This window comes from Molossus molossus, unplaced genomic scaffold, assembly GCF_014108415.1.
Source record: "Molossus molossus isolate mMolMol1 unplaced genomic scaffold, mMolMol1.p scaffold_m16_p_11, whole genome shotgun sequence".
NCBI classification, from domain to species: domain Eukaryota; kingdom Metazoa; phylum Chordata; class Mammalia; order Chiroptera; family Molossidae; genus Molossus; species Molossus molossus.
The window spans coordinates 34,566,160-34,578,974 of NW_023425346.1; the positions used below are offsets into that span (position 1 = coordinate 34,566,160).

Below are 12,815 nucleotides of genomic sequence, written 5' to 3' on the forward strand. Positions count from 1 at the left end.
AATCCCTCCCTGGAAAGGTCCACTGGCTGAGGTTTTCCTTAAAAATTAACAAGATCAGAAGGCTGAGGTTATTTGGCTGGTGAGCCTCCCACAGCACCAAGGATTTTGGCTTCACTGGCTCCCCCAATAAACACAACGTGGTAGTTTGGGATCCATATAATTTTGCTAATCAAATTCCCCACCTCTCACCTCCAAAATAAGAGGTTCAATTCTCCCAATTTGAATATATTTGCTTCCTAATTAAGCTATACTGGTGATAACTATATTTTGTCTCACTTTATGATTTAAAATTATATGTTGCTAATAAAGTCTTTAAATCATGATTCTTCCAACCTACTGTCATTAAGTTATCATCTGTGGGGATTAAAAACAAACAAATAAATAAACAAAACAGATTTCCAGGGCCTACATCAGATTTACTAGCTTCAAAATTCAAGGGTGGAACCGGTAAAACCTACATTCCCAGGTGTTTATAAAGCATAGCCATGTCAGATAACTACTGTTTTAGAACTCATTGGTCAGAAGACAGCAAAATTTCTAATTTGGAACTACTCAAATAAATTGCAGACTCCTGCTAATATGGAAGATGTAAACAAATGGAGGACATCCTACATTTCTTCTTCTCTCTATTTGTTGGACAATGGAGAGTTACTCCTTATGGGAGGAATCAGGGTTAGATTGTGAGGTTAGCATTGATGACATAATCTCAATCTTGTTAAAGAAATCATTGATAATCCAAATGTGGACTGTCTACTTTATTTCTTCCAGATTTGAAGACAAATTTTACATCTACATTACAAGAGATTTTGGATGTTAAAATATTGATTCATTAAAGATGGATTCTATGTAAGAGTTCTTCAGTAGTTTAAGATTATCTCATATAATTTGTTGTAATTCTGATGCAAAAATCTAAACTTTGACTCAAACTTGCATTGCAGATAAATCCTTTCTCTTTTATTGGGCAAAATTGTGACTTGAAAGAATGTCCTTATGAATTAATGGAAAGATGTTGTTCTTCATGATTGGGGTCAATGAGTGGCATCCTGGTGAAAGTCCTTACCTGGCTTGAAAGGTTCTTAACTTGCTGGGCATGAATGATCTCTGGAGTATCAACCACAGAAGTAAAATTGGCTTTTTCCATTTCTGCTGATTGTTTGTACTTAATCTGCAAAAGAACACCCAACAATTGGGTAAATGTTTACAATGTGCACAACACTTGTTGGTTTAATTTGATTAATAGGTGATCGATATTTCTTTTCCAAAAAAATTTATTCATTTCCCAATCAACAGACATTTTTCCTATTATGTTTATAGCTCTATACTAAAGAGTGAAATTCAGAAAGAATGAGTTCTAGCTGTTGAAAGGCTATGTTAGTTGGGCATGGAAACAGAAGAGGGGGAAGGAAGGGAAGAGGGAGAGGTAACAGGAAATAAGAGAGATAATCAGCTGATAGTAAGGCATGGATTGTTTACATAAATAAGAGCAGGGGGCAGGACAAGTAAGCCAAGGACCCATACCAACCACTATGAGACAATGTGGGATACTTAAAAACTGTGATTTAAATTTAGGCCTTGAAAGGAGGGAAAGAAAGAACTCCCAAAATATTCTAAGCAAGGAATTCTTGATGCCCAAGGAGGAGTGTATTGACTAAGAAACAAGGCCAGGACATCAGAGAGCCTACACTGTCTCCAAGCAGCTATTTGGTTCCCCAACTTCTGCCCTTTGCTCTGAATATCTCCTGTGGCTACAGACTCAGGAAGGCAGATGGAAGCAGGCCTGGCAAAGGTCCCTGATCCTTTTATTAGAATGGATTCACCAGGCGGATGTTGAAGAATGACATTACATGCACTTGACTGTCATTGACCAACAAGTAAGATAACGGAAGGACAATGTGTGTCCTTGCGATCACAGCTCCTTTTCTGAAAGACTGACATGAAATAGTGACACTTACCTGACTGGCAATGTCAGTAGCATTCTTGGCCCTCATAAAGTCAGGCGTTTCATTGGCCATAGCGGTCAGGCCTTTTCCTTTGACTTCCAGCTCCAGGTCTCTCTTATATTCTTTCTATAGTAGCATTAAAAAATAAAAAAGTTACCTTACTCCCACAATTAGGTATTAAATGTGCACAGTGAATACAAATCCACATAACATACCACTTTAATTGCTAGTGTTCATCCTTCCCTCTGGTAAGAGGCAGTGGTGACCACCGAAATCTACTTTAAGGCCTCCTTTTGAACACTTTTGCATCCTCTATTTAGAAAATTAGAGTATAAAGCAAACTTTAAATCTGGTTTGGTAGCAACCAGGATTAAACTTTGGTGCACAGCACTCCCATGTGGTGTTTTTATTTAAAGGAGCACACCAAATGGATCAAGGTCAAATCAAATAATATTAGATAAAGAGGTTATGATAGCAATGGTCACTACAGACAAAGATTATTATAATATCAACTCATTAGAAATCAAGATATATTTTATTAAATGGAAATAATCATGTTGGTTATGGAATTTGAAATTTAAAAACTCTCTTCTCATCTCTTTGGATGTGTGTGTGTGTGTGTTTGTGTGACTTGGCTGGGAAGGAGAACATGCTCTGTAAATTATGTGCATGCAATTGGCTGTGGACCCACCTCGTTGAGGATTTGAGTGGCGTTCTTTGCTCTTATCATGTCGGGAGTATCTTCCATTTCACTGAGACCCTTCCCACGGATGCTTTCCTCTAGATCTCGCCTGTACTCTTTCTGTATCACAAATTAAAAGCAGCAATGATGACCAGAAATCCTGGATAGTTCCTCTCAGGTAAAGAGTCAAAAACCCAACAGATAAAAAACCTTTCCAATTCCAAACAATTGCAGTTTAGTAATAGAGATATCAATAAAAGCAGGGTATGAGCTTCATCAGTGAGTATTAAATATTCAATTCAAAAAGTAGAAATTAACAGAATGTAAGGTAAGCACATTTTATTAGGTATTCAACGAAAAAACTAGAAGAATTAACATGGGTCATAGACTAGGTGACCAAATGTGAACCCAACTTGAAACCCGCAAAGTTAGGTGGTGGTAAAAACAGTAGGAGGAACATATTGGTGAGTGGCATTAGTGCAGTTATTTGTATCAAGAGGGAAAGACAAGACTAACTGGGCAGTACCTCGCTGGCTATTTTGGTTGCATATTTGACATGTAACAAAGCGGGCGTGACCTCCAGGCCAGTCAGGTTTCTGCCTTTGATGGACTCATCATACTCTTTCCTATATTCTTTCTAATATGAGTAGGAAGGAAAGACAAGTTAAGAAAAAAATATTTATTAGTCTTTATGTCTCAATCTTAAGACAAAACAGTACATTTTCTTTCTATGTTGGCCTCTTAACTTGATCATCGTTCTGCTGATGGTCACATATTTGAAACATGTCTGGAAATACTTTGTTTTGGAAACATTTTGTCCAGAGCAAATGCAGAGGTTGAAAAGCTGGCCTGGGCCCTGCAGTCCACTGGTGACTGGGGCTGGCCCTCCACGCCAGCAGAAGGGGACCCACACATCCTCTGCCATCTCTGCTGATGACGTTGTTCTTAAGGCAACAAAAGATTTTACTTCTGAATTAGAAGTAAGTGACTCAAGGGAAAACAATAAAACAACCCAGAGGAAGAGAGCCTGAGGGCTCCAAATACAAGCTTGGTTTTTTTCATAATCACGATCTATTATTTTAACCACTAAATAGATTATGTGGACAGAATTATTTTTAGATGCCTCAGCTAACATTTCTAAAATAGGAATTATGGCACCTTGACTTTCACTGTTTTGATAAACACCTTGATCACTAGTCTCCTTTTGTGTGGCTTGGAGCTCCCTATCAAGAGAAGAGCAATCCAAAAACTGATGGTAAGTCTATGCAGAGGGAATGTTTCATTCATGAAAAAAAAATTATATTCAATAATTTCTTTCAGTGTTAGGAATAGTTTACTATGTTCTAATTCTATACAAGTGATAGTTTAAAAAACATATGGTAAATTTTACCACTCAGAACATTTTTGATAACTGGACCATAGGATTTTAGTGGTCACATATTAAAGCATCCCCTCATCTACCACTGTTGGATAACAGAAGGCTGAATACATTTGTAGGCAGAGCATGTTTTCGTCAGGTTGATGGTGTGTTTGTTGTGTGGTGTGTTTTTGTAGGACTCACCCCGCTTTGCATCTGCTGAGACTCTTTGGCGGTGATGTATGTTGGTGTTTCAAAGTCCAACATGGGCTTTCCTCGTTCCTTTTCATACTTTTCTTTGTATTTCACCTAGTGATGAAAAGCCTTATTAGATATCTCTCCTCAGATCAACTTGTAGACAGATAGCAGTTTAAGGATAGTAATTTTCGATTGATAGATTATGTCCAATGGGTTGGTATCTGCGCCACTCAAGACAGATTCAGAAGCTGTTTATTGCTGCCTGGGGGAAACATGCTGCAAGGCACAATCAGGACGTTTGTTCAGTTCATCGAGACGGGAGATCACTGCAGAAGGGTCAGCAGAGTGAAACACTGAGGCGAGGCCGCTCATGGGGACGATCCCCCATAGATGAGGTTGGCCAAGATTGGAACTGTGTAGATGTGAACCATGGTGTTAGTCAACATTTCTGATTTGAAAAAATATCCAGCTTTTCTTTCATAAGAACTGTTATCAGACAACTGGGGTCTTGATTTGATAGATAATACATGCACCTTGACAGGTTAATAATTCTATCTGGGTCATAAATGGTCACGTGTGTAATGCAACCAACATAATTGGTATAAAAATAAAAACTAGCTTACATGTTGACTGACTTACTAATAAATATGACATTCTCTAGGTCCCCCTCCCCCAACACTATTTTACCAATATAATCTCCTTATCTTCAGGGGATAAAAGGGCAGAGGCCCTTGCTCATGCTGCCTCTTAGTGGCAACGCTCAATATCTGCTCTTTTTATTGTAGCAACACATAGAGGCCCAGTGGCACGTGCTGCTTCATAGATGACATGGGGACATTTCCAGTAATGTAGCCCTCTTGGTTAATGCCTAACAGGGGACCTTAATAATGCTGAATTTGTAATATAGGAGGTCATGTGACTGCAAGCTCCTTCTCTGAGTTCTTTCCTTCACTGTTTTACAATTTTTAAAATACCCAGAGAATACTTCATTGGTAGATCTGATCATATCACTTCCTTGCTTAAAATCTTCCTAAGCCTCCCTATCATCCATTGTTTCCTAACCTGTGATGCAGGCTCATGGGGGCACACCGGGGTTATTGTGAGGGGTGGTCTCCCTTATAGCACAATCTTAGGCATCCAGTACCAGTCAGTAACCTGACTCCACACATTACATGTACATGCATTGTTTCTTCAGTGCATGCTGATGCTGTTATCACTTATAACATAAAAGTGTGTTTCAAAATGTTACTGAATTCAAAGCCCCTTATATCTTTGGACATTTTTTTTCAAGCAATAGTTATTAAAACTGGAACTACTACCCTAGAGGAAATCCACAAAAGTTTCTGACGCTAGATGAATGAGCATCAGGGAAAAGGTCAGTCTTGAACTTACGATACTCTGTAACTCTGTCGCTTCCTTTAGGTGGAGCTGCTCCAGGTTGTCGGGTATCGTGTGGTAGTGGCCCTTACTCTTCTCGTACTTTTTCTTGTACTGGTACTGAGGGGAAGGGGGCAGAAAGGCACATTGGTGTGAAGGCTGCTTAGCATCCTGAATGTCCCCTTTAGATCAGACATTCACACAGCAGCAGCAGCAAGGCCAGATCAAAATGAACGAACACTAGTTAGGGGTTAAGAAAAAGTTTTAAAAGATGAAGATCCATGCTCAGCATTGTCAGTTAATACAGGATGTAAGCACTTAGGCTATATGGCCCATTCAAATTAGATTTTTTTGTTATTGTTGTTAATCCTCATCTGAGGATATTTTCCCATTGATTCCTAGATAGATAGATAGATAGATAGATAGATAGATAAACATCGATGCAAGAGACACATTGATTGGTTGCCTCCTGCATGACTCCAGCTGGGGCTGGGGATTGAACTTGCAACCCAGGTATGTGCCCTTGACCAGAATCAAACCCTTCAGTCCCCAGGCCGACGTTCTAATGGCTGAACCAAACCGGCCAGGGCCAAATTAGGTTTTAGAGTGAAAAGTTAAAAGTAAAAGAGGTCCTTTAAAGGAGGGAAGGGATTGGTTAATTGAAAAAAAATTTTTTAAATATTCTAAGTAGAAAAACATTTTTTTATATTCCGAGAGGTGCTACAGTCGTGAGAAGCTGTAGGTCAGTGTTGTAATTTGGAAGCATGCACTCAAACAAGAGAAGAGCTTTCTAATGGGCCTCGCGTCTGGGTGGCAGGGAAGGGGACTGGGTGAGCCCAGAGAAGGCATCGAACTGCTAGTGGATGGAACAAGCTGTTTCTGGAGCAAGTGTTGGCGCTTACGGAACTGGCGAGCTGGCTTGTGTTCAGGACGTGATTCATTATCAGAGACTCCTTCATGTCAGTCACAGGTTTGTGAAGTTTCTTCAGGTCAGCCTTATATTTAACCTGTATGTTAGGAGGAATAAAGGATGTTACGTACATGGGAAATGGTAACCAGTACAAGTGGAAACCATAGTAAGACTCATCCCGAAACAAACGCTGCAAAGGGTAACAAAAAGATATTCCTTATTCATGTGGCCAAAAGGTGGAAACAACACAATTCATCAACGGGTGAATGAATAAACAAAAGGTTTATCCATACAATGGAATACTATTTAGCCATAAAAAAAGAATGCAATTCTGATTCACACTACAACATGGATGAACCTGGAAAAAATTATGTGAGGTGAAATCAGCCAGACAAAAAAGACAAATATTGTATGATTCCTCTTATATGAATCTCTAATAGGCAAATTCATAGGAACACAAAGTAGATTAGAGATTACCAGTGGGGAAAAGGGAAAGTTATTTGCTTAATATAGAGTTTCTATTTGGGGAGATAAAAAAGTCTTGGAAGTCATGGTAGTAGCTGGACATGAGTGTAACTAATGCCTGGAAAAATAGTTAAAATGACAAATTTCACGTTATATATTTTATCACAATTTTAAAAACATACCTCACTTGCGAGATTATTAGCATCTTTCATGACTTTGTAGAGCTGGCTGTCTTTTGGATTGTATTTCGGTGTCTTGCCCTTCTCTTTGTCGAAATTTTCTCGGTATTTAACCTAACAGCAAATGCAAAAATTCAAATTACTCCTGAACATAAATTAATTTGAGAACTGAGGAATGAAGGAGATATAAATGCAAAAGAATATGTGTTATAAAGTGATCATATAATTTGCTAACCAAACTAGGACACTTTTAATAGTGAAAGGGGTACTATTAGTAATTAGGTTGGGACAACAGTTGATCAAGAATAAGATCCAGTGATATATAACTTGCTTTGCTCACTTTCAGATTATCCAGAGGTATGAAAGATAATCACCTCTTTTTAATGCAAAACAAAAATAAGTGGAATTGCATTAAGCTAAATTCAGAGAAATGATCTGATGTCACTGATTTGGAGTACCTGGGCCCTCCTAACTAGAAAAACGGAAAGTATTTGAGGTCTATTGCAAGGAATTCCAAGAGAGGTTGTCAGTGGTCAAGAAGGATGAGATGTCAGGAATCTGTTAAATTAGGAGAATGTATTGTTATTTTAAAATAGTACTTTGGCTACATCATTTTAGTTTTTTAAACTTGGCAAAAAATGACATATCTTCTGAGTAATAACAAAGTTTGGGGGTTAATGGCTTCTACGTCATTGCAGACTGGAAGAAAGAAGTGAGCTACCTTAGAATAATGAAAAAGTTGGATAAAATATTCTTTTAGGATATATAAAAGTAAGACCATGCAAAGGACTAAATTACTTCAATTAAAAAAAAATAAGCATAATGCCTGGCACTAACAGTTGCTTAGTAAATGTGATTTGATTGAGTAAAAGGAAGAACAGTCATTATGCCTAAAGTCATTAGTCAAAACAGCTAAACAAGATGGTTCAGTCATAAGAAAATTCAACAGAAAAAAATGAAACTGACAGAAACATTTCCTTACTAAAAAATAGACTAATGCCTTTGTCAAGATTATTGTAGGATTAAGTGCACAGGTAGAACTCCCCGAGTTATTCACTCTTAAGAAGCATGAAAAATGAGCTATCTCTAGATGTTAGCCAGCTAAAAGGGCAACATTGGACTCTCTAGCAAATCTAGAATTTCTGCTATTGGTAATGAAAGACTCGCTCATTCACTTAGCACACCAGGACCCAGTCACCCAGATATTTCACTCTGCAGACATTTAAAACCAGCACCCCCCATGCTTCATCACATTACTTCACTTCCCCACAACTTTACATATTCAGAAGGACAGCACAAAATGAGACCACTCAAATGCTAAGAACAATGAAACCTGCCACTGCAGAGAAAATGCATCCACAAGTCTGACACTCAGTTCTGAATAAACCTACAGTGGAAATGCATAGGAACACATAAGCATGCACAATCAGTACCATGTGATGCAGGCACACAGAGACAGACACACGACGAAAGAGGAGAAACACAACATAGAAAGAAAAGGGAATGCAAGTAAATGCGCAATGGCTCCTCTCTGGAAAAAAAATGCAACCTTAAAATAAAAAAACGAAGAGAGTCAGAGGTGGTGAGCCGGTGTCTGGACCAAAAGGAAACTTTTCCTAAGGGATATAGAAACCCATAAGACTAGGGTTAATCCCCAGAGCTGTGAAACACAAAAAAGTAAAGTAAACCAGACTGAGAAAGAAATGTTGCAAATGCCCATCGTAGATGAGAATAAAATTCACTTTTTTTTATAGAAGTACCTTAGATTCCTCTTTCTATCTTTTAAGAAATAACTTGTTTCTGAAGAAATATTTACTTGACAAGCAGCAGATCCATTGGTCTCACTTCGATATCTTTTTCTTCTGTTAATTTCAAGTAAACTTAAATTTTCAACTTTTTAATTAAAAAAAAAAAAAAATCTCGGCCTCCCTTTCCTACACAAAGGCCCCCAGGCGAATGCAGCCTATAGAAGTGAGTTCAGCACAAAAAGGCCTTCCTGTTTGACTAGATCTTCTTGAGAAGCACTTACTACATTTTGAAAGATAGAGACCGACATCAAATTTAGGACTCCGGGAATTCTTGGACTAGACAGTGAGTATAGTCTAGGACCAGGCAGTGAGTAGTAAAACTACATATATGTGCATTATGGAATGCTAATGCCTTCTTTTTCTTGTTGATCATGGAAGCCTAAGAGGTGACCATGCAACGCCATGTATCAGCAAGTGCAACACAATTATAATTGTTTATAATTCCACCAGGCTCAGTTACTGGTTTATATGGATGCAGTATAGGTCTCAAATCAATTATTCTTTCAATGTTTAATTAAAGGTCTAACATCCAACTGTTCAGCTCCTTATCAAGGAATTAGTACTTCTAAAGACTGAAGAACAGGCCCAAGAATTATAAAATTCCTTGCTACTGAGACTGTAAAACAAAGGGTGAAAGAACTGTGAGTTCATAGTCTGCCAGAACGGAGAGACTGTATTAAGTGCCAGTCTCAGATGTATGAAACATCAGCAATGGCCATCAGCAGAGGTTTTCTTTATGTGGTTGAAGATGAGATTCTTCATTTGTTTTCATTTCATCTTTTACATTGATTTTTGTCAGCAACCCAAAGTACACGGTGAGGCCATGTCCAAGGTCATATCATTACAAGTTAGACTAGTCTATCTTCCTAGTCTAAGTGGTATGTTCCAGGGGGAATGCTTCATGCAAGAAAAGATGGGTGTGTGCAAAAGTATAGTCTTTGACAAATTTCCACAGCATTCTCCACATTCCAACACAAACTCAACAGAAAAGAGTGCAACTTGGTCAGTCCCCTGACCAAGGCTAGGAAACTCGACAAGAAAAAGAGAAAGACAGAGATCTCGGCTTGATGGTGCCAGTCTTACATCACTGATGAGTGCATTAACTTTCTTAAGATGCCTCATCATAGGGGTGTCATAAGATGCAGCGCCGTGCCCGTGTCCTCTCCTTTGGCCTTTGAGGTATTCTGCCTAGGGTGCCAGCGAGACAGCAAAGTCAGAATGCAGAGGGCCCAAGTACAGGTGAAGCCCTGTTGGGCCAGGGTCACACCATGAAGCTGTAAATCCCAAGGCAAGCCTTTCACAGGAAGTAAACCCAAGAGGTGAGCTCATAAAAGGATATGGTTAGGTCTTATTCTCCACATCATAGCATTCACTTAGAATTAGAAATATGAGCCTCTTGATTTTTAAAAACAGCAAAGTCTTCAATATTTCAACATCATTGTCATTTCTTTGTTTTTAACTTGATAATGATATGACCTTGGAAAATTTAAAAACATTAAAAAATTTTACATTAAAAAGTTCTTGTTATATTTCATTACTTTTAGAGCTTGCACTGTTGTTTATTTTGTTGGTGATTTCATATCTTAGTCTCAAATGCTTGTACAATTCCATTAACTTATAATAAAATCATTGCATAGGAGTTTTACATTAAAAAACTTTAAAAGGTCATATTTGCTTGTCATCATCCATCTGCACCTTTTGCCTCTTCATAATTATGACTTGTTTTGTCACTTGATATCACTACTTCATATCTCCCAAAAGATTGGAGCCCCATATATGCTATTGCTGAAAGTCATACACACAACAACCGAATGTACCCCAAACCTATTTCTTTAAACAGATACTTGCGAGAACAAACAATGAAGAAGAAGGTAGGACCTCCAAATTGGAGAAGAAATAAGATATTCTGAGCTAAAGTCTGAAAATCTGTCATAATTCAAGAGTATTCTAGATCATTGGTCTAACAAGGAAAATTAGGTAATGGGGCAACCATATTTGGGAAACACATATTTGAGTCTATCTTCTCAATAATATGAAATATGCTAGAATGAAGCATTCCTGCACAGCATCCTGTGTATACCTTGATTAAAAATTTATCACCTTTACTGTACTTAATTTATCCATGGATATATAGTCTGAGGACATCTACTCATCCCTAGTCCCTAGCCCAGGCATTTAATATACGGACGTTGAAATAAAGAATAAAGGTACTGTATCTAGTTGGATTCTAGAAGTTAGAATTCTATGACACTTGCATGTTAACAAGATCCCACAGGTGAGTTAAGTATGGATCAAACCCTTGGGATGTAGTGCTCAGTGCCCAGAGAGAGGTTCCAAAAGGAGCTCACGAGCTGATGTTTTTGTCACATGAAGATAGCTAAACGCTCAAACACCTAGACACATACCCATAAATGGAAAAGTGGAGAAAAAGAAAGGCCTAGAGACGTTAGCTGGAAACAAGAAAGAAGGTCCTTGGCACACTTTTTCTGGTACAACATTTCAAAGCTTTGCAGTGCTATTAAAGACCCAGCGTTCTTTGGTGGCTAATATTGCACTTTCCTCCAAGGAATCACTTCTTCCTGCAGGGTTTGTTAAATCTCCTCACACGACAGCTGCTCTTGCCCATTTGCATTACCTGGCTGCTCAGCTTGGCTGCCTTCTTGGCCATTTCAATGTCCGGGCGACCGAGCATGCTTAACCCGTGGCTGCCCTCCTTCCGGTGCTTGGCTCTGTACTCCACCTGGATCAAAGGAAACCCAAATGGGCAATACATTCTAGGTGGTGGTGCCACGGACTCCTTGTTGGCAGTGATCACTGGGACCGGGTACATTTTAACCACATCTTTACCTCACTGGCCTGCTTGGCTGCCTGCGTGGCCTTCTTGATGTCGGGCCGATCGGCCACTGTGGTGTAATGCAGGTTTTCTTTGGCATCTTTTCTGTAGGCGACCTTTATATGGGAAAAAAACAATGTTTACTCTTTTGAGAGATATGCTTTCTTTCCGAAGTCCTCATTAAGTATAAGGAACCTTTTTATTTTTAATTTACTTATTTATTTTTATCCTCTCCCGAGGACATTTTTCCATTTTTTTATTCAGATAGAGCGGGAGGGAGAGAGAAGAAGAGAGAGAGAGAAACATTGACATGAAAGGGACACATCGGGTGGCCGCCACCCGCACGACCCAACCAGGGCCGGGGACAAACTGCAACTGAGTTACGCGCACTTAGTGGGAACCAAACCCGGTTCTCTCTGGACCGCAGGCCGACACTCTAACCACTGAGCCAAACCGGCCAGGGCAGAACCTTTATATTAAAGCCCAACTAATACCACTACCATATTTATTAAACTAGAAGATACAGAAATTAGGGCGACCAGAACCCGCGTATACCAATTTGAAATCCCGAGAGAGTTGAAAAGAGAAACTTACGTCACTCTGCTTCTTGGCCACCTCCATAGCGTGCTTGACGTCTGGGGGCTCCAGCATGATGGAGTAGTTGGACTTCCCTTTCTCCTTGACAAACTTCTTTTTGTAATTTGTCTAAAAAGAGCCAGACTTACGTATGTGAGCAGGGGTAGCTCAGAACAGAGTGGATTTACTTCTAGAACTTTGAGAAGATCTCCAGGAACACCCAGGGCTCCCCCTTTCGGATTAGTCTGGAATTCAGGGGTCTGGTCCCTATTCTAGTTCTTCCCTGTCCTTTCTGTCCCGTCACCCAACATTGGAACCGCACACCCATTTTTGGAGAAATGACCACAGGGAATTTAAGCTCTTTCATGCACCATTTCTACCTTTTAAAAATATATGGAACCATATAGGGCTCATAAAATATGCTACCATGATGATTAAAGTATTAATGATTAGGACATACATGCTGGGCAGAGGTTACCGAGCTACAAAG

The 12,815-nt window shown here is 39.1% G+C and overlaps 1 protein-coding gene across 3 annotated transcripts in view; it reads right to left on the bottom strand.

Annotated features, from left to right (window-relative positions):
* Positions 1-12,815, bottom strand: part of NEB (nebulin) — a 194,532-nt gene that overhangs the window by 21,334 nt on the left and 160,383 nt on the right. For 2 of the 3 annotated variants that reach the window (XM_036253261.1, XM_036253260.1), the window contains exons 103-114: positions 12,344-12,454; positions 11,764-11,865; positions 11,552-11,656; positions 10,000-10,104; positions 7,112-7,222; positions 6,457-6,561; positions 5,570-5,674; positions 4,184-4,288; positions 3,149-3,259; positions 2,632-2,742; positions 1,953-2,066; positions 1,061-1,165 (exon numbers count right to left, since the gene is read on the bottom strand). In XM_036253261.1, coding sequence (XP_036109154.1) covers positions 1,061-1,165; positions 1,953-2,066; positions 2,632-2,742; positions 3,149-3,259; positions 4,184-4,288; positions 5,570-5,674; positions 6,457-6,561; positions 7,112-7,222; positions 10,000-10,104; positions 11,552-11,656; positions 11,764-11,865; positions 12,344-12,454 — 1,290 coding nt within the window. The remainder of the gene's footprint in view (positions 1-1,060; positions 1,166-1,952; positions 2,067-2,631; positions 2,743-3,148; positions 3,260-4,183; positions 4,289-5,569; positions 5,675-6,456; positions 6,562-7,111; positions 7,223-9,999; positions 10,105-11,551; positions 11,657-11,763; positions 11,866-12,343; positions 12,455-12,815) is intronic. The other variant, XM_036253262.1, reaches the window with a different exon arrangement.